Source organism: Idiotropiscis lumnitzeri, chromosome 3 (genome assembly GCF_059441095.1).
Source record: "Idiotropiscis lumnitzeri isolate Australia: NSW breed Sydney's pygmy pipehorse chromosome 3, RoL_Ilum_1.0, whole genome shotgun sequence".
Taxonomy (NCBI): domain Eukaryota; kingdom Metazoa; phylum Chordata; class Actinopteri; order Syngnathiformes; family Syngnathidae; genus Idiotropiscis; species Idiotropiscis lumnitzeri.
The window spans coordinates 23,946,335-23,968,512 of record NC_142393.1 but is presented as its reverse complement, the minus strand read 5'-3'; the positions used below and the strand labels follow the sequence as shown (position 1 = coordinate 23,968,512).

Genomic DNA, 22,178 nt, shown 5'->3' with positions numbered 1-22,178 from the left:
TCCCTTCATTTCATGGGAATGTCAAATTTGTTGACAAATATTTGGATTATGGGAAGATTTATTTTAATTTTTTTTTTTAATTTTGTCCTACATAAAATGAGATTTGAGGAATTTCTTTTGAAGAAAAAGAAGCCTAAAATGATGCAATACATAAGATGTTCATCCTTCCACAATGATTGGATCTTTGGATGTGAAAAGAACATATGGTCATGCTTCCAATGCCACTGTTATGGGATAATTTTTAATCTGTATTAGGATATATTAATAGCGAGATTATGATAATAATATAAATCAGTAAAGATTAAAATCTAAATCAATATTGAGATAAAAACAAACTTTTTTTTAAAGAGAATCTTCTTGGTTTCCCAATCAGGGGTACATGTACCCTAGGGTGTAAGTGAGCACATTACAGAGACGTGGATACATATAATAATTTCTTTCCAAGATCAATAACCTGTGACATAACCCTGTCAACATCACCACAGCTATGTATGAGATCATTAAAGATCGGATTACTGATGAAAAGTAGGTAAAATTGCTGCAGTGGGTCCGAATATTATCCTTAAGTGTTTTATTACTCATATTTAAATTTTAAATGCCACAGCTATTTTTTCTGGTATATGTCTGGTATGTTAATTTTTTTTTAAATTAATATTACTTTTAAGGGGAACTATTTATTTTTTACGTTTTATTAAATTTAAAAAAGAAAAAGAAGACGAAGACAATAAACTTCAAGGTTCAAATTAAGGAAACAAGATAAAATTATTGAACGTTCTACTTTTGGAGAATCACCAAGACGTGTGAATGATGGGTATGAAGAGGTTGGGAACTTCTGTTAAGAACTCCAGCCGCTCGATGGGGGTGAAAGAATGCTGGTTGCCAAGCGCCATTCGAATCAAATAGGAAGAAGAAACCAGCAGCGGTCAACTAAACCGGCGTTTGTCGCCACTTAGCGGTCACAATAGTCGTCTCGCAACAAGTCCGCCCCTTCGTGACTCATTTTGGACAATATTTATGTCGCCTCTCGTTGACCATAAAGCAAGGTGGGAGGGATTTTACTCTCTCGAGTGACCCGCGCAGTCCACACGCCACGTGACCAATCCCTCCTCCTTCCAGGCTACTCGCCCGGGGGGAGAACACCTTCACTCAGGGCCGATGTCCAAACTTAACTCGTTCTTCTACTTCCTCCTCCTCCGAAACTCAAAAATTTCCCATTGCACCACCGTCCAACGATTACCACAAACAACAAACATTCTGGAAGTTTTTCGGAATGTTCTCCTTCCTTCGACCAGGTAAGTTTCGCATTCTGATGATTCCGCCTTTATCCTTTTTGCTTCCTTTGCCCACTCATTACATATTTCACTCGATAACAAACTAGACCAAGCGGAAAGAAGTGTTGAAAAGGGAAAAGCCTTTGTGTTCATGGTGCACGTTGGGATTCAATTTTCAATGTGTGTGAACGCTCTGAAGTAGTTTTATTTTGATAATGAAACAGACAGTAGCCAACTGTTTCAAAGCAAAATACAAAATATCATATCAGATTCTGTATTTTTAATAATGTTTAATTCATTTTTTTGCATTAAATGCATTTAATTAGCAATTCCCATCCAGCTGCAGAGATCATTAGGAATGGAAATGTTCCCAATTTTGTTCATCCATCTATGCTGGTGATGTGTTTTGCCGGGCAGAACAACCAAATGCTTCTCCAAGATGATTTTATGTGATGAATAATTAACAAATTAAAAATAAATTGTTTAATTGGCCAATATTAGGGGGAAACATTTGTGAAATGAATGCATCCAGCCAATGAGCTGTCAAGTCAAAACATAATCTCTCATGTTTAGGACATTACAACCTGCATAATCAAACAATGCAGAACGTTATAAGTTACAGATGTTCCTGTGGGTCATGTATGGAACATGTGATGTTGCCAACAAATAAAACCTCTGAGGAACTGTAAAGATAAAGATAAATCACGAAACAATGAAAGGACCAAGCCTTGAGGAGAAAAAGATTCTCTCCCCTAAAGCTTGGTTTTTAGAACCATCTTGTGGCACTGAAGGGCATTTCTGAGAACAAAACAACCATAAAATATGTTTGTTTTAGCCAAGAATTAATGGTATGTTCCCCATAATCCCAAATCAGGAGGTGAATTCATGAAAAGCAAAGAGAAATGCGAGGAAAAAAATTATACCCTGTCATTTGCAAACAGTGAAAAACCACACATCATCGACCCCCAAAGTGTTTGCTTAATTAATAGTTTAAAATGTAAACAATATACCACAAACTATCATCTCAAAACACTTCACATCATTTAAATTCATCTTGCAACGTTACCTTAAAAAAATAAATGGCTGATAGATTATTGAATCTTGACAAACTGCAATGGAACAGCGCCTGTGCATGACCATGCGGCGAAGACCTGCTCGAACCTCCACTTATAACTTAGTCTAAATGTATCTTCATTACATACATTGACGTTCATTTTTCAGTTGAGATGTATCACTTCCACATAAAGTACTTGGCACCTTTGTCTACTTTTGTATTTGCCAGGGATTTGGCACCATCTTGTGGCATCGTAGTGTTATAGAAAAACTGCAATTAGGTGAGTTATTCAGCAAATAACTATGGATAGGTAACGGTCCATTGAAAACATTTGGCTAAATTTAGTATGGCCTCGTGTGACAGGATTTAAAAACTTTTGGGGTTGTTAGAGAAGTGTCTAAATTATGTGTTTTGATGCATCACTTATGAGCTGATGAATAGCTGTGGAGCCTTTTTGGTGAGTGAGTGCGTGCGTGCGTGCGAGCGTGCATATACTGACTGACGTTAATAAGTATTACCTTTGCATTCCAGCCAGGGTGAGCGACTTCCCAACTGAGAATGTGCACATCTCATCTCTCCCCCCCAGTGTTCCCACCGAGGATGAGCCACGAGATACCAACAGACAAGGTAGCTATTTTGTCAACAATATCGTATAACAGAAAAAGGATGGCTGTCAATTGCTTGAAGTAGTATTGTCACCACACCAAAATTCAGACTTTCATACTATAATTGTTTAATCTGGATACCATTACTATGGCAAAACAAGAACATGGGCATAAAATAGATTTTTATCGCAATCCACATAAAATGGTGTGGTGGGCCACATCTGGGTCCCATGGCTTCCGTTTGACACCTGTGCCCCAAAACATCAGTAAAAGCAGAGGAGGATGCCAAACATTGAACTTGCATTTATTTATTTTTTTCAAGATTCAAATTCTAAACAAAATTAAGCAATCTTAAAAATTACTAGACTCTTTATTTATATTGCCTCTTGATTGAATAGAATAAGAAAATAAACACACTGCAGTTCAGCTGTTGAACAAAAATAAATGATCTCAGCTGCTATAATTTGTAATCTTGGTTAAAATATGAAAACATGTTTGGCAGAAAATGTAAATGTGTAAAAAACAGCACACATTTCCCTCTCTCATTTATTGTTTGGACAGTTTGTTTCAGTAGAAACAAAAATATATTCAATTGAGCATGGATGGAGATTGAGTCATTTGTGTGACATCTACCTTGCTTTAGTACTGAGCAAGTCAGTAGTCCCACCAGACTTCAAGTTTTGACATTTTTTTATTATTCCCAGTTATACTGTAGCATGTATAACCATCAAAACATCCCTAAAATTTGTCATTTGTTTTTATTGGATCATATTGTTATTCGTACAGTATTTCTATATTTGAGCGCACAAGACACATGCTATGGACAACTTAATTTTGGCCTTTAAAATGTCATAACTGCTCAGTTTTTGTGTTGAGATCACATTTGATGAAAGGCAGACTAACCTAATTTGTATTTTCAATTACCGGTAAACTCCAATCATTGAGAGATGGATGGGGTACAGTTTGTGTTGCTGGTTTGGTGTGGTTGGGTAGGTCGTTAGGTGGTCTCCATGCTAGTTTAGTGTGTGTGTGCGTGTGTGTGTTTGTGAGACAATTCAGAGGGTGCTGACAGCGAGAAGAAGGTTGTGATCCAGACGAGTCACACGCACGAGGGCGCGTTCCTCCACAGACATAACTATGGCACCGCTTCTGGTACCTATTTGGAGGAGACGGTTCCTGTGCCCCAAGAGGACACTGAGGTAATCCACAAAACTATGGGATGAATGGCACAACTGTCGTGACAGGGATTATACATGCAGAATATTCATTTGCGACCACAAAATAAGTAAAATTAGCACCTGAAATACAAATGAATGATATAAGAAAGAAATTAAAGAAACTGTAAGATAACAGACATTTCAGACATCCAATATTATTAATGGGAATGATATTAAAGAAATACATTTGGATTCAGTGCGCACATTATACTGGTTTTGTGGCTGCAAATTAGTTTTCTGTAGCTGCAATTAAGCATTTGGATTATTTGTAGCATTATATAAAGGTGGTTATCCACCCATCCGTCCATTATCTGTTCCGCTTCTCCTCACAAGGATCGCCCTATCCTAGCTGTCTTCGGGCAGTAGGCGGGCTACACCCTGAACTGGTTGCCAGCCAATCGGAGGGCACACATAATCAAACAACCATCCGCGCTCACAATCACACCTTGTGACCATTTAGAGGAGCTCAATCAATCTACCATGCGTGTCTTTGGAATGTGGGAGGAAACCGGAGTAAATCCACACAGGCACGGGGAGAACATGCAAGCTAGACAAGAGGCCGAACTGAACCTTGCACCTCTGCACTGTGAGGCCGTCGTAATGACCAGTCGGCCTCCGTTCCGCCTAAATGTGGTTATCATCATCATTATTGTTATAATTATTATTGTGACCACAATGGGGGGGGGGAGTGCCCATGTCATGTCTGAGACTGTGCAACCGGTATGACAGTATTTGTTTATGTAAACCGCAGAGGAGCTTTTCTCTGCGAAAGCTGTGGGCCTTCACCGGTCCAGGTTTCCTGATGAGCATCGCCTATCTGGACCCAGGAAACATCGAGTCGGACCTGCAGTCTGGAGCAAAGGCTGGTTTTAAGGTACAGGACTACTTTTTGAAACGGGCAAGAGACTCAAAAGCTGGAAATGATCAACTACAGTAATCCTTTGAATCTGCAGGCTTTGGCACTGAGTCCTTAACTGGTTCTGCAAGTTATTGATGCACCCCAAAAATGTTTAGAATCTCCTATATTAATAGTTTATATATATCTCAAACTAAATCTACCACAAACAACTCCAAAACAGTTGTTTCAGACAAATTTTACATTGGATTAAAATAAATTGATTAAATGTAATTAAAAAAGATCTATCTGCTATATGCTGAAGATCACGTGACCAAATCCAGACAACAGGTTAGCGGGCTTCTTGTGTAAACCATAATATCCAGTAAGAGAACAGGTTGGTGATTTTATTGATTGAATCCAAAAACGCTTAAAAAAAAAAAAAAAAAAAAAGTTGTGGCTGGTGTCTTTGGACAAGAGTTAAATACATCAATATCATTTATTTCAACAAATATAGAAAGATATATGTTAACACGAACAATGCCACAATGAGGGATATTGTCAGCTTTGGTGGCCTTGTGACAGCTTGTGTTCAGAAAAAAAAAGACTATGATTCATTCCAAATAAACCTCAAGCAGATGAATTTACAAAGAGTTTAACTGTCAACACAAGACATTTGATTGAACTCTGACAATGTGGACTTGACTTGAATTTTCTCTATCTGGTCATCAAACGTTGCCGCCATGCTCCACTGATACTCCATGATTAAAAACTCACAAATTTCATTTATCCTTGCCCATCTGTATGCTATACAAGGTTTAAAGTTGGTCATAATCACCCAAAATTTCAAGGACAAATTTGTTTTTGAGTGCACCCTGGAAATGAGCCTTGAATGGCTGCTTCAAACCAAAATGGCAGACTTTCTGTGATATTTTCTCAGGATTTTTGTGAGTTCTTGTGGGTCTTAGGGGAGACAAGTCCATAAAATTCAACATTATTCAATGAAATTTGCTTCAAGGATTGAATAAAAAAAAATCAATAAAAAAATCTGCGACTTAGAGTTTTTGGGGCTCAATAATAATAGTTTTGGACTGTTGTTTCTTGCTAGCTCCTGTGGGTGTTGCTGGGGGCCACCATCATCGGCTTGCTATTGCAGAGGCTGGCAGCCCGGCTGGGCGTCGTCACTGGAATGCACCTGGCCCAAGTCTGCCACGGCCACTACCGCACCGTGAGTGTCCTCACATCTCTGTTAAACAAGAACAGGGGTCATCATGTCATGTGCCCGTTCACGCCACATTTGACCGCGTCTGTATGTGTATATGTAGGCCTGGGTGATAATTCAATATCAATACATATCGTGCTAAACTCTGGCTCAATATAAAATGCCTTTGATAAATTGTTAAGTAGAAAAAAAAAATCAGGAAGCACCCCCCGGCATTGTGAATGTTTGTGGGAAAAAACTACAGTGTGGTGTTAGATGGTGCCACAGTTCCAAGCACGTAAGAGATTTTGGGAGTCCAGCCGAGTCTGTTGACTCCAAAAACAAAGAATGGAACCATCAAAGAAGTGTGCGTGCGTATACTAACCCGATTAAACACTTCCAGATGGGTATGCAGTGTTCCGCAAATAAGTACTTACGATGTACTGCTGATAGAATATAATGTTTTTGCACGTGTGTGCAGGTGCCCCGCATCATCCTGTGGTTGATGGTGGAGTTGGCCATCATAGGCTCCGACATGCAGGAGGTGATTGGCTGTGCCATCGCCTTCAATCTCCTCTCGTCTGGCAGGTTGGAACTCTCACAAAAAAGATACTCTTTTTCCTCAAATCGTCACTCAGTGTGCTTGTTGTCACGACCCCTGATAGGATTCCTTTGTGGGGCGGCGTCCTTATCACGATTATCGACACATTTTGTTTCCTCTTTTTAGACAAGTACGGTATGTGGTTTTGTTCTCAAAATACGCCGAAAAACATGCACATGCAACAAAAATTGTCTCCGGTTGTCATGCAGGACTGAGGAGGTTGGAAGCCTTTTTCGGTTTGCTCATCACTGTTATGGCCATCACGTTTGGATACGAGGTACAAATGTTTATTTGCAAACATTTTGTTTCTGGTTTTATTTGTCAGCAATAAATGAATTCATAAACGTTTAAAGATCTCATGCCATCAAAATATTCCGTTTTTTATTTTTTTTTTTTGCAATGATACTTACAGTAACTATAGTATTTGTAATTTACGTATCGAAAGATGAAATGGCAAAGTTTGCAGTTATGTGTCTCACGCTGGGTACATTCAAGTGAATGGGAGGTGAGTGAGCCTTTTTGGAAAAAAAATTTACGTTTTCTTTCTGTACCTACCCACTTTTTTCTCAATTGGAAGTCTATCTTTTTATGGTTTATTAATTGTAATGAAGGACAATATACTGCGTGTGCCGTCTCAAAAACTGGTAAGGCTCGCCAATTCAGGACGTCCATGTACCAAATTGCTCAATGCATGGCTTTGAGTCGCTTGAGCAATTCTGCTTCACAATAATAATAAGACCCGACATGGCCGCGATCAACCAGAGGAAAGCTGCTTTCCATCTTCAAATTAAGGATAACATCGACCCAATCAGAACAAAGCTTATTTACATATTGAATACTAATTAGAAACATTCTAGATGCATGGCATTTAAGACCACCGAGAATAGCTTGGAAAAGGGGGATTTCTGACCCATTTATTGCAGAGTCGATAAAAGGACATCGATCAATTTAATCAGAATTTTTAAGAAGTTCAAAGGGTCTTTTGATAAATGATATATAATATAGTGATATTGTGTGCTATTTTTTCTAAAGATTTGAGTTTTTGGTGGTGGAAGCTGTAACGGATAAATAGTATTTCTGTTCATTTCAATGGGGAAAGATGATGTGAGAGACGTGCATTTCGAGTACCATACATGGCCTAGGAGCGAATTCAACTGGTATCACAAGGTACCACTTAAAAGCCGTACTTGAGTGGTGATTCACATACCACTAGAGGGAGCCACGTTGGCCTCAATGAGGCAAAAAAACTACTGTAGCTGATGGAGCCCAGTAAAAGCCAAAAGCCTTTGCATGGCCTGACTGTTTGAGCGATTCACAAGCCCCAAGTATGTCTCATTTCTCCTCCTCTCCACTAGTATGTGACCGTGAGACCCGACCAAAGCCAGCTGCTGATGGGGATGTTCGTGCCGTATTGCCAAGGCTGCGGCGCCGTCCAGCTCGGTCAGGCGGTGGGCATCGTGGGCGCCGTCATCATGCCCCACAACATTTACCTCCACTCTGCTCTCGTCAAGGTAACGTTGTCGTGGATGCCCTGCGCTCGTTTCCTGTGAAGCCGCAGGCAGCTCACAAGCGGGCGGTCCCGAATGTCCTTTTCAGTCTCGAGAGGTAGATCGGTCAAGCAAGAAGCACATCAGTGAGGCCAACAAGTACTTCTTCATCGAGTCTTGCATTGCCTTGATGGTGTCCTTCATCATTAACGTGTTTGTGGTGGCCATCTTCGCAGAGGCCTTTTACGACCGCACAAATGCACAAGTGGTAAGTTTCTCCACCAATTTGCACTTGATGTGGCGTTCTTTGCTTTCTCTGGCTTTTTACTTAGGTTGTTTGGCGTTTTCATTTCAGAACAGTGTGTGCAACCAAACAGGGAGCCCTCACACACACTTGTTCCCTCTCAACAACCACACTCTAGAAGTGGACATCTACAAAGGGGTACAGTACATTCACAGTTGTTTTCTCACACATGAACAAAATACTTGGGAGATATCAAGAATACATTGTGCAATTTTTTTCACAATTTCAAATTGGTCCGCGCTATCTTTATTAAAGGGCGATGATCTTTTTTTCTGCCAAATTACACAAATGAAAATGCATGATAGAACACTTAATATTTACTAAGTCACTTCATTTTAAAGGAAGCAATTTTGTCTCATGCAAATACATCCTACGGCTTATGTGACCGTGACAACTGAGGAAATTATGTTGGGCTAGATGAGGTTCATTCTATTTGGCAGAATGTCTGAAAATTAAAACTGCAAATATCAATGGCTCCTATATTAGGCAAAGGACATTTTGACCTGTGTCCGTAATCACCGTGACGTGCCTCACTTTCGCAACAAATGTCTTTGTTTTCTTTCTCAAAAGAAGAATATAAAACCTGAGATAGTTAGGAGTGCCATCTAAATTACAGCAATACTAGTCGACGCCAGATGACATTTGTGTAGTATAATAGACCAGGAAACACGTACAAAATGAAAAGGAGCGCGTTACAGCACGGAACACATCACAGTTATTACCGTATTTTCCGGTCTACAAGATGCTACTTCCTCGATTTTGAACCATGCGGCTAATACAACCGTGCGGCTTTTCTGTGGATTTTTCTTTCACTAGTGGCGCTCTATAGTTCAGAAAATACGCAAAATGAATCTAGATTTAATTTTTTTCTCTTTGGTCTGCCCAGTTTTAATAAGCAAAGTTGTTGCCGTGTTAAAAGGCACTGTTTTAAGAATCTGTTTATGTACCTTTATGTGCATTCACAGTACAAAATTTTTCTGTACATGCTGTAAAAAACTTTTTTTTTCAACATCGCAAACTGCGGTTTATAGTCTGGTGCGGTTTATAGTCCAGAAAATACGGTACATAAGCTGGTCAAAAATTTCCAATATGGCAGGCGGCAAACAAGCTATGTCATTATTTTCATAACTTAATCGTCTTTTTCCGTGAATCGGATGCCATTGATATTTCCGTTTTTAATGTTCATAGACACTGCCTAATGGGTTGACGGAAAATCAATTTTGAATCGTGTTTCAGGCAAGTAGCAAAACAATTCAGTTCAATCATATCAACAAACAGGTGGCCATCGTCAGTCCATCACTAAGTTCCCTTCAGTAATTCTGGCCGATCCACGTGGGTCAGTCTGAACCTCGTCGGTGACAGCCAATCGGCATCGAGAACATAATTTCCATGTCACACGCAGGCCCCACACAAGCAAACACTTGGACCGATAAATAAAAAAAAAAAACAACAGACGCATACACGTCTGACATTGGTTAATTTTAAATTTTTTTATTTATTTGACTGCGTATCATGTACATTCCAATCCAATATAATTGTGCCGCACCAGCATGTGATTTTGACATCGGTAATCATAATTTGAAAATTATAACATTTGTATTTTTAGTCATATTCATCATTCCTGAATGCTCCTTTTTAGTAGTTCATTGTTGTAGTACTTTTGAGTTAAAAAAAAACAAGTTTATTATAATCACTTTGATCATATCTTGAAGTACTTGCTGTTAATCTTAGTTTTCAGTACAGATGCTTTATAACTGGCAATTTCTAATCAATGTTAAGTCATGATAATAATCACAACTTTTTAACATTAATTGGTGTGCCCAACATGGCCACCGGGCGGTAGTATAATACAAACACAATTGAAGAAGAGAGACTGAGTTTGCGACAGTAATAATCATTCTGCGCAGAGGACAAAGAATATGTGCCTGTGATTTTTGTAATATTGTCTGCCTACATGTGTTGTACCGTTTATTTCAAGTTGCCTTTGTTAAACAGTTGTAAAACTGCCCGTCAGCATCTCAGTGGTGTTTCCTATTATATACTAGCATTAACTAATTCATTTATTTGTGTGGTTGTTTTAAATACATAATGGGTAATTATCTTTACGATGTGGTTCGTTAAAAAACAAACTTTAGCTAGGAGTGGTATGACAGAGCTTGAAGCCTCTTTTTGTTTCCAGGGAGTGGTACTGGGCTGTTTCTTTGGGCCGGCGGCCCTCTACATCTGGGCTGTTGGCATCCTGGCAGCCGGTCAGAGCTCCACCATGACGGGAACATACTCGGGCCAGTTTGTCATGGAGGTTAGTGCACAAGTTGAGTATGTTTTGACAGTTTTCTTGTTTGCACAGTTATGACATCTTTTAATCCTGCAGGGATTTTTGAACTTGCGCTGGTCCCGCTTCGCTCGGGTGACGCTGACCCGCTCCCTGGCCATCGTGCCCACTCTGCTGGTTGCCATCTTTCAGGACGTGCAGCATCTAACTGGCATGAACGACTTCCTCAACGTGCTGCAGAGCATACAGGTCACTCTTTGCTAAAACAAAATTCTGTCTTGTTGCTCATAGTGGTGAAGCTGAGGAAGACATTTCCAATTGTTCTTATTGCATGTAATTGGAGTAGACAAGTTTTGCTTTGATATTATTTCTTACACTATATCCAAAAGATTGGGGATATATTGGGCATTTCAGTAAAATTTCAGAATGAACCTAAAATGCTCAATGAGTTGTACCGAAGACAGTTCAAAATATTTATACCTCCACCTGCCTTGCACCTCTTTCAATATGCGATGATAAGATGAGCCCCTGCACGTAGAACCATATTTACTGTAAAGACGTGACATAATTTATTTTGGTGTGTGTCACTAGACGTCGTGCTTTGCACATGCATGTCACAGCAGACGCGTTCCGTTCCCATTATAAGTCGCATTTGTTTTTGTAATTTGAATGAGAATATAAAAATATTGGATTTAACAAAAAAATCTGAATTGGGCTTCATGTGCTGCAATGTCAGCGCAGTCTTGTTTGATCGTCTCTAAACTTTTGAGTGCACATTTCCGGCCGTTATATGTTTCACTACTTTTTCGACGTTTTGGTCCACATTTATCTATAATACACTGACTAGCTAGACATGACATGGCGAGTGTGTCATGATACTCTTCTCGTCATGCATATCTCTATCCGCACTGAATGTTGTAGCAATTTTGTTCCCAAAATCTGCACTATTTTTGCTCGGTTTTCATAGATATCAGTCATAATATACATGAATTTAGATTACATTAAAAGGAAGTGCAACTGACTGGCGACTAATACAGATCCACTGAGATCTCAAAGAGAACAAGCATGATCGAAAAGGGATGGATGAATGTCAGAGGGAAAACTTTGACGATCAGTCTCCCCAAAAGCAAATGGCGTGAATACATTTTCTTTGTGTCTCACAGCTTCCATTCGCCCTCATCCCAATCCTAACGTTCACCAGTTTGCCATCTCTCATGAAGGACTTTGCCAACGGATTGTGAGTTCGCCGCCTCCACCATCAATATTGGATCGCTTCCGTTGGAAAGCAAATTCCGAAGCCACCTTGTTCCTACAGGTTGTTTAAGATCTGGGGCGGCATAGTCATCTTGATAGTGTGTGCCATCAACATGTACTTTGTGGTGCTTTACGTGGAAATGCTCAGCAGCGTGTGGCTCTACGTGCTGACCGCTTTGCTGTCTGTAGCATATCTGGCATTTGTGGGATACTTGGTAAGTAACATTGCCTAGTACTCGATGCATATTTAGAAAATTCAGTCGCTGAAGCCATTGTCACGTAACAAGATGGAAAATTTTTAGGAGTGTCAAATTGGTAGATGTCTGGTCGAAGAACTAGTCCTGTGAAGCAATTACATTTTTTCACTAATTAATCGCAAACAATCCGTAAATAATTGCAATGAATCACCTTTTTTCAACTAGTTTTTAGAGAAGCTTGTAAGAGATATTGAATAATACCTTGGAATGAATGTACAATCACCAAATATGACGTATATTTTAATTCAAAGAATGTTCTAATAGCTTTCATTGATCCTTGAATACGGTTTGAATGGTGTCATCTTTACAGACAAACAATTCCCCAAACTTCCACAGTACATTTAGTTGTGCCCACAGTCACCACACTCCAGCAGTGTTGGTTTGCAAGGCCCAGTGGTAACTTGAGCGGGGTGTTTTGTTCCGAGATGGGGTGCTAAAGATGTACAGTGTTTGAATTTGGCTTTGCAAGATATGCAAATTATTTTTGATCTACAAAAACTGAGTTAAAATACTTAATTACATTGAAAAAATATCAAATTAAGCCTTAGCCCTAATAAGAACGGCAATGTTGGAAAACAGAGGAAGATTGCTATTTACTTTATGCACTATGTCACAGGTGCGCGCAGCAAGCAGCCACAAAACAGACACAACGTGGTAAATAAAAACAATGTGGGACAATATTGTTGTTTGTGGGACCAATTTACTAGTGATGTTCAAGCTTTTTTTTCTGTCAGATTCCTCTCTGCGCGACGCAATGTCCATATAGTCCCCCCTGAAAAGAAACACGCAAGACATGCGGCACGGTGCAGTAGGGTGTGATATTTTCCATTCAGTCTGAAACTTGCATTACAATATTGTGACAGGCAGAAGAATTAAAGGCTTGTCCACTAGATGACAAGATTAACTTGCTGATCCACCGGTTGCCATTCATACAACAGAATAATGGCAAAGCGTTAAACTATTTCACACTGACAAACTCAACTTGATGGGTCTTCATTACTTTTTGTGATTATTTCAGTGCTGTCTTGTGTATTCTTTTTTATGTCAAATATGTACCTTGGCTCAATAAAGGTTGAGAATTGCGAAAGACAGATAGGCAACACTGAATTTGAAATGTTTCAAATTAGCATGGCGGGGACATTTGATGACTTGCGATGAAACACAAAACTCCTGAGGGCAGTGTTTGACCAAACCTCTTACATTTGATGGTCCCACGCTGAAAAGCTTTGCTGGCCGTGCGCCCCCAACTGGTAGAAATGCAAGCTGCAAAAAGTCCGCATTTTAAACTGTGGCCATCTGTCGCTGCGCTTCTCTTGAGTTCTTCTTGTTGTTTGCAGGCGTGGTTGTGCTTGATCGCTCTGGGAGTGCCCTGCCTGGATCTGAGCGGCCGCACAAGGAACGACGCCAGCATCCTTATTGAACCGCAGCCGGAGTTTGATTCCTAGATGTCATAGTATGTGTTTGATCAAGTCGAAGGTCGCCTCACAGGTCATGTTTTGTAAGTTGGACTCTTGGAACTCAATTCCTGAACAAGCTTTGATTGGCAAGAAGCAATGCCATGAAGTCCACAGTGCAGTACAGATACTGTACTTAAGTAAAGTTTACAGCTATCTGCATAGTCATCTCTCGCTATATCGTGGTTCAGTGAAATTTCAGATTATTTTCATCATACAGTTACAGTTCCTCAAATGTATATCTTTGGTAAAGCATACACTGTTAGCTAGTAGGATCTATCCTACCACCACTTGTTAGAATGGATTGTAATCCATCACATATAGTTTAGTTAGAGGGAGGATGAAAGCCGCAGGCGCGCTCTCAGTCACTCTGTTAAACAAACCATAACAAAATACAATCACAAAAAAAATTATTTATTTGTACACCCGCCACTGTCATCAACTGTCACAGACACTGAACACCGCAGTAGCAAAGGCTATAGCCAGCCAATAATATGTTCTCACATTTTCATTTCCATCACACTCCATAGGCCAGCACCGCTTTTAAAGTACGTATACATACATAAATAAACTGTCACAGTTACTATAGTGGTGAACAGACTTGAAACGGATTTGATCGGCAAGTGTTTTGTATTTTATGTAAGTTGTAATGTTGTAATTTGCTGATCGATCAATGACATCATTGAAACACAATCTTGTTCACTCCAGGGACGTTCTGTGCTGCCATCGTGGTCGACTGTACATTAAATTAAAGAGTTGTTTAAATAAAATTGAATGATTGGTCCATCTTCTGATTGGCTTGGTGATCGGTTCTCTCTTTTTTTTTTTTAACTCGGCGATTGGCTTCAAAATTCTGCTGGGGTAAAGCTGTTTAATATAAATCTGGCATTCAACATTTCTTGTTTAATCCGGAAAAAAAAAAAGAAGTAGAAATTAGGTTTATTTTCCACTTAATTCAGTGTTTTTCTTATTCAGTTAAAAAAAAATTAGCAACACTTTGGAAACACATTTTGATGACATAAAAGACGAGTCAATGCAAGCAACCTCTTAAACAGCAACATGTAAATGTGATGTATTTTTCCTTTTGGGTGTTGTGTAAGTGGAAGCATAATATTATTGAGTGCTATTTTCCTCATGAAACACATTTTTTAGGCTGGAACAGATGAATGACATTTCCATTCATTGTAATCGGGAAAGAGGATTTGAGATGATAGTGATTTGAGCTACAAGCATGGAATTGAATGAATACAACTCGTATTTCAAGGCACCACTGTATTTTTGACATTTTATTTTTTGTGCGACCCGCACTTTCTTTTTTGTCCACATGGGGGCAGTGTATGCTCAGAGGAATGGACTAATGATACTATTAATAACACACACTTTTGAGTTAAATGACTTGCATCCAACCAACATCTAGCTAAATCTGAACATAAATGTGACAAACGTGTTAAAATAATGTTGACGTTGGCTGACTTGGCGTCCAAGTGACACAAGCACAAAACTGTGCTTGTGTTCTGTATTAAATTTTTGTCATTCTGTGCAGAGGCTAATTAATGTCTGTGAATATTGCTGTCTCCATTTGATGTTGCTTAAAGGGGAAGACAACCCAAAAATTGTCTTTACAAGAATATGTTCCCTGCAGGTCCACTAGTGGAAGGATGGCATTCTGATTAATATTGCTTTTGCAATATATGAATTTAGCAGTAAAATCCACCTGTTTTGAGCCATCTTAGGGGGCGGCCATTTTGTCACTTATGTCAACTGGAAACGTCACAGTTGCTCAGGGCTCAGGTAATGACCATTCACGGCTCACCTGTTTTCTGAAGCTGAGCCATGTTTGGACGAGGGACGGCACATACAACACTTTATTGCAAATACATTTTAAGGGAATTACTTCACCTTTAAGGGGTTAAAACACCACATAGATACGTGTTGTTAGCATGTTTATGGTATTTCACGTTATGTGTCACAACTGGCATTTAGCTAGTTAACTTAAAGGTGAAGCAATGTAGTTGTTTTAAATACACATGTAGTTCTCTTTCATGTTTCGTTTTGGAGTAAATTTCAAGTGGGCTTGAAGAAAGACAGTTGTCACTGTATTGGCATATGTACAAAGGTTTGTCCACTTGGAATAGTCATCATCGAAATTTTTCGGTCGATGGGGAGTGGGACTGAATGACCCCACTCAGTTGGATGCCCAGGGCCGCCAACCTGTTGCTCCTCCCCTTTACATGACACAGCTCTCAGCTGAAGTTTACTCTGAAACTTAATATACACCAAAGATGACGTACACTGTCTGTATTTCAGATGAAATATGGCTTGTATTACTAGTGAGTTATACAGTACAATACAAAGAGGATTCTTCATTTGTCTGCATGACAGTATTATACTGCCTCCTGGTGGCCAAAGCAGGCAAAGCACGTTGAATTGGTTTACGACATGAACTCATGATCCCCAAACTGTTTAATGCTCTACATTCTATTTTATTATGTTATTATGCATGTGTTTATAAAGTACAATATTGTTGAGTACTATTTGTCTTCATTAAAGTGTTTGTTTTTGGTGAGGTAGGGATGGAACAAATTAATGACATTTAATTCCATGTCAATAGTCAAAGATGATTTCAATTTGAGTTGTTTTTAAGTGTGACCACGGAATAAATTTAATTTTTATCTCAAGGCACTACTGTATTTCACGTGGCGCGACTGCCGATCACTTAGGGCACGCGAGCCGAACGGAATGAGGCTTCCATTCTGTTGGATATGTCGCAACACTTGCTCAGAAATGTCGTTGTCGCTGCTTTTGACAAATTTGTCGCATTCCAATCAGTTAATAATGGAAGCGGCAGCACACGATTGTGCAATTGTGATTTGGCCTCGCCTCTTTCAGTTTTGATCGCATTCCGGTCGCTAAGCACTCAAGTGAGCTGAGGAGTGGCAGCCGGACGGGTTTTTCAGTTTTTTTTGTTGTTTTTTTTTTTTCTCCTGTCATGGAGGCTGACTTATGTAAGAGGGAGAGTCTTCCCGCCTGTGTGTTTTTGTTTTTCTCAATGAGCCAAATGTCTCCCCGCTGAGGCCTCACAGCCTGTCCACTAGGCCCCTTTCCTGGAAACTTCCAGCAGAGGCTACTCTGGGCAGGCCCGGGAATTGGGGGTGGTGCTGGTGGGGGAGGTGAAATGGGGGGGCTGGGGTGTTGTCAATAGTGGGTGTTCTCTTTCAGCAAATCACATGACTGGCGACCCCACCATCCCAGCCATTCTCAGCGAGTGGTTCCTTTTCAGTTGTTGCATTATTGTCTGGCATTAAACTAATTTTTTTTCAAACTTTATGCTGAAGGCATTCACACATACGCATGATATTCTGTACCCAAAAACATTAGGATTATTGTTCTCCACACTTTTTTTTAACATTTCTTTTCTTCCACATTTCTCAATGAATTCAAACTATACCAACTTCATCATTCCCAAAATTCACACCAGTCAGGGTGTTATTTTTCTCATTCCTAAAGTTCAGAATCCCACCCCCCAAAAAAAATCCTCATTCATTCCGAGGTAGACGTTCCACATCTTCCCCTTCAAAATTCATCACCAAGAATTCCCACATCCCCCAAAATTTCATTTTCACCGATTTTATTTTCCCCCTTATTTAGACATGTTATACCTTAGGTGTCAAAACTCAAGACCCTGGGAACAGATCCGGCCCGCGACATCATTTTACATGGCCCGTGAATGCCAAGCATGTGTGTCGACTTCATGCTTCTTGCAATTTGTCTCCACTTTTAACAACACTGAGATGTGAGACATTGCAAGCATTATTTATCACTGAGGCGTACTTTTAAATAAATACAAAAATAGTAGAATAAACAATTATTTATTTGCTTCTGATTTCAAAACTCATTATATGCGATACAAGGCGATCATATATTCATATTGGTTCAGTGTAATAACGGCCCTCTGAAGGACACCATAACTATGATGCGACCCTCAACAAAAATGTTTGACACCCCTTTTCTACATAATTACCCCTCCTTCAACATTTCTTGTAGGGGCCGCCGAGGCTCAGGAGGTAGAGCGTGTTTTTTTAGTAACCAGAGGGTTGGCTGTTGGAATTCCGCTCTCTTGAATTGAATTCCCGCGTCGTTGTGTCCTTGTTCAAGACACTTCATCCAAATTGCATCCACTCCCACTCACACTGGTGTATGGCTGGGTGTGAATGTTTGGTGGTGGTCTGAGGGGCCGTAGGCACACACTGGCAGCAACGCTTCCTTATCTGGCCCCATAAAATGCTTCTAATTAATTTTTTTTAAATTATTATTTCCAAACTTGTCACTCTGCGACAGGAATAGCCGATCCGAGACTGTTATGGCAAAAGGCGTGACCCAAGCATGTGTCAGTCGTTCACGCACACTCAATTTGTCACACACACCCTAAGCCTCACACTGAGAGTTGTCTTGGGTGGATTATATTAAACAGATTGCATCTGAAAAGTATTCATAACGCTTCAATGTTTCTCAGTTTGTTACGTTCCAGCCTCATTCCAATATGGAAAGTAGTTTTCACTCATACACACCATAAAGTAAGTACATGCGTGCGTGCGTGTGGCGGCTGCTGGTCATTCAAATGAACGGAAACTCAGGTTTCAAGCAAACTTAATGTTTAATTTGACAATTTCCAAATATCAAAATATCATATATTTAAGTTTGTTAAGGTTTAATGATCATTTAGTTTCAGTTCAACTTTTCACTTTTGATAATTCACTTTTGACCATCAATAATAGCTGCTTCAAATCTCCTTCTGGACAGACAATATTTGTGACATCTGCAAAAACCTTTTCAAATAATCTATCAAATAGAAAGCTTGGGTCCCAAGATAGACCCGTGCGGTACACCACAAGTAATATTCAAGCACATTGAATTATGGGAACCCATTTGCACAAACTGTTTCCTATTACTCATGTAGTTTTTCAACCAGACGTGTGGTACCCCTCTTACATCAAACTGCTCCATTTTGTTTATTGTGTGAAAAAAACTTCTTTTGAATGAATACACCCACTGAAAATTTCCTTTTAATCGATTGATTAAACACACTGGCTCCATTAGAGCCATGAACGAAGATCTAGATAAGGGCCGCGAGCACCGTTTTCTCGAGAGCTATATCCTATGTTCTTGATCTTTCTCTACTCCAACATCCTTGATTCAAATGATCAACTCATCAGCAAGCTCTGTAGAAGCTTTAAATGATCCTAATCATTTGAATCAAGGATGTTGGAGGTTGGAGACATCTAAAACAAGCAGGATATGGCTCTCAAGGAACCACAGTTCCCTACCCCTGATCTAGATGATCTAAAACCAAAGCGCCTATCATTTAGTAGGTTATGCTTGTCAATCAACTCATCCAGTCTTATTGCAAATATTTTTCTAGTATCGTTGAGAACTGTGACAACAAGGAAACGGGTCTATAATTTGTGAGCAAATATTTATTGCCACTTTTGTATCATGGATACAAAGCCAGTTTGGCCTTAGCCAGTTTAATTTTGTCTGGGAAGATTTCCGTTTTTAAACGCTAGATTACATGTGTGTAAATGCATCCTGAAAAACATCATTCAAAGTGAATCATGTTTTTCTGGATCAACTATTCACCCATTGTTTCATTGTGTATGTTGATCCTATTCCAGTTCATTAGATTAGTTATTTTTTTAAAGATGCTAGAAATTCACCAGTTCATATTTGTTTATATTGAATTTTCTTTAATTCCCTCTTGTTTCTACAGTTACATCCATAAATAAAGACAGGCAGCTGATCATTCATATCATTTATTAATATTCTATTAATCACTTTACTTTTGATATTTATAAAAAATATATAATTATGAAGGCACATTTGCATTCTTATTTGGGTATTGTTGGAAAAAAGACTTATTGATTTATGCTTATTTGGATTCAGCAATTCAAGGATTTTATCCACTCAGATATCTTGTTTTGTTTTGTTGATTTAAACAATCCTTCCATAATTGTGATAAATGTGTTAATGTTGGGAGCAGGCTTTCTGTAGAAACAGCTGACTATTTCATTTTTCAATTTCACAAATTCTATTTCAATATATGACAATGATAATATGACAGGATAATGAATGTCATCAGTTATAACGTTGTTAGAAAGCCCCTACAACACACTTTTTATTGTACACTATGCACTATGAAACGCGGATGAAGGTCGTCATAAATCACACTGTTGCTTTGTGATTGGTGTGGGGCTCGGAGAAAATCAGCGGGCCTGAGACAAGATGCATTCTCGGTGGTTGTGAACTCACAAATGCCGCGAGAATACATCTTGCAAGCAAGGTTAACATAATATGCCGATAGCTAGAGGGATGGATGGATGATAGATGGATAGATTGATGGATAGATACTATAGATGGATGGATACACTGCAAATTTGTTGGTGTTAATTGAACACCTCGGGTGTTAATTTTCACACTGGCAAAGTGTCGATACACATCCACACTAACCCGTGTTAAAGTAACATTTACGAAGTGTTAAATGAACAACTCCCAATGTGTGTTACTGCAGCAAAATGTAATGTTGACAGTGAGGTAATAAGGACACTTCTGAGTGTTTAGATTAACACTAATGAGTGTTGATGCCTCAACACTGTACAATGTGAGGAAAAATACCCCATGCTTCACTACATTCAATTAAACATAAGATTTCAATTCAAAACAAATGTCTCATATTAAATCCATTCAAAACAGCTCATATAATACAGAAATAACCCACAATGTATGTTCTTTCATAATTTTCAAAAAACAGCCAATCAAGCCAATAATACATTCAGGCCAAGACGCACCAATAACAGTACATTCAGTTTATCATCAAAACCCATCGTAACAACATTACCCAATCTACTCGACTGTATTTATAAAGCTCTTTAAGACAACCACCAATGTAAACAAAGTGCTGTATATGGAGCAAAATTAAGTCATACAAGAACAAAAAATAAAACAATTTAATGATGAAGACAGTAAAATGCACAAAACAGTAAAACCAAAACAAAGTTAAGTGAGACCTTTTCTTTTATTTGCAGCAAAGAGATTAGCCCCGATACTTTGATTTTTGGTTTGGTTATTTGGAGTCACCTTACAGAGTAACTGTATGTGTCGCTCAATCTGATGCAATGGCCTTTTTCTCTTTATTGGCTGGAAGCTTTATCCTGTTCAATTGGAAGTTGACTGTTCGTCTCGTGCATCAACACTGGCTCAGGGAGGTGATGGCACATTTGCAACTTAAGAAACTTAACAAAACAATGAGTTTAGGCATTCTTTCTCGGTTATTGATGACATGGTGCTTGTTCCCAATAAAAGTACTCGAGAGCTGACAAATAACGATCAGATTGCTACGGTTGTAACCTCCCGCTGCATCTATGGTAGGTTGAAGTACAATTTGAGACCCAGGCAACCCAATCTTACTAATAGTATGACTTGGAGTCCTGCAAATAGCTCAGATCAGTCTACTACTACTACTAACGACTTGAAACTCGGTTTTATCAATATTAGATCATGATCCTCAAAAGCTCTGCTGTTTAATTACCTCATTAGTGACCAAAATCTTAAAAAATCCTTAAAGCTACTAAGTTTTTACCTCTAAATGAGGCTTGGCTTCCAAACTCTATGATTTCACATATTGCACGTCCTCGTAATTTTCATCCCGCAGCGCCAGTTCTGATGACCAAAAGTGTCCCTCTGGGCACTCGCAGTGTTAAGCCCTTACTTTGGCTTATTGAATGAATTTTCTGAACTTGTGGCTGACTTGGTGACTCACGCAGATAATATATTATTTATGGGTGACTTTAATATTCATAGGGATTCCCCATCAGACCACTTACTGTTGCCTTTCAGACAACAATTGATACTTTTGGTTTCACGCAGATAATAGACGAAGCAACGTAGAAAAATTATACTACGTTAGATTTGGTACTGACATGGGACAGAGAAAACCTCAAATATGAATGTAATGGTATTACCTTATACCACTGCTATGTCATACCATTACTCTATAGAGATGATGACCACGGTGTAGGGGATCCAGGATAATTTTCTGTGCTCTTGTCTTAGTTCTTGATGTGTGCAAGTCATCAAGAGTGGGAAGGAGGTACCAATGATTTTTTTTTCTGCCGTCCTAACTATCCGTTGCAATCGGATCTTGTCCTTTTTTATGGCTCACCGAACCAGACTGTGATGGACGAACACAGGACTGATTCGATGACTGCTATGTAGAATTGTCTCAACAGCTCCTGTGGCAGGCTGTGTTTCCTCAGCACCCTTTGGTGGGCCTTTTTCAGGATGGAGATGATGTCGGCTTCCCATTTCAAGTC

At 39.3% G+C, this 22,178-nt stretch overlaps 1 protein-coding gene across 2 annotated transcripts; it reads left to right on the top strand.

The window, feature by feature from the left end:
• The first annotated feature begins 923 nt into the window (after nt 1-923).
• Nucleotides 924-14,598, top strand: LOC148340526 (natural resistance-associated macrophage protein 2-like). 2 transcript variants are annotated; one of them, XM_088291192.1, is made up of 16 exons: nt 924-1,292; nt 2,857-2,952; nt 3,990-4,129; nt 4,899-5,021; nt 6,091-6,210; nt 6,665-6,771; nt 6,849-6,919; nt 6,994-7,061; nt 8,140-8,295; nt 8,381-8,539; nt 8,627-8,713; nt 10,755-10,874; nt 10,947-11,096; nt 12,011-12,084; nt 12,163-12,316; nt 13,696-14,598. In XM_088291192.1, the coding sequence occupies exons 1-16, from the start codon at nt 1,271-1,273 to the stop codon at nt 13,801-13,803; spliced, it is 1,755 nt and encodes a 584-aa protein (XP_088147318.1). In that variant the 5' UTR covers nt 924-1,270; the 3' UTR covers nt 13,804-14,598. The 2 variants fall into 2 exon arrangements, with proteins under 2 accessions (XP_088147318.1, XP_088147317.1); XM_088291191.1 differs by having other exon boundaries at nt 926-1,292; nt 3,981-4,129.
• The last annotated feature ends 7,580 nt before the right edge of the window (nt 14,599-22,178 follow it).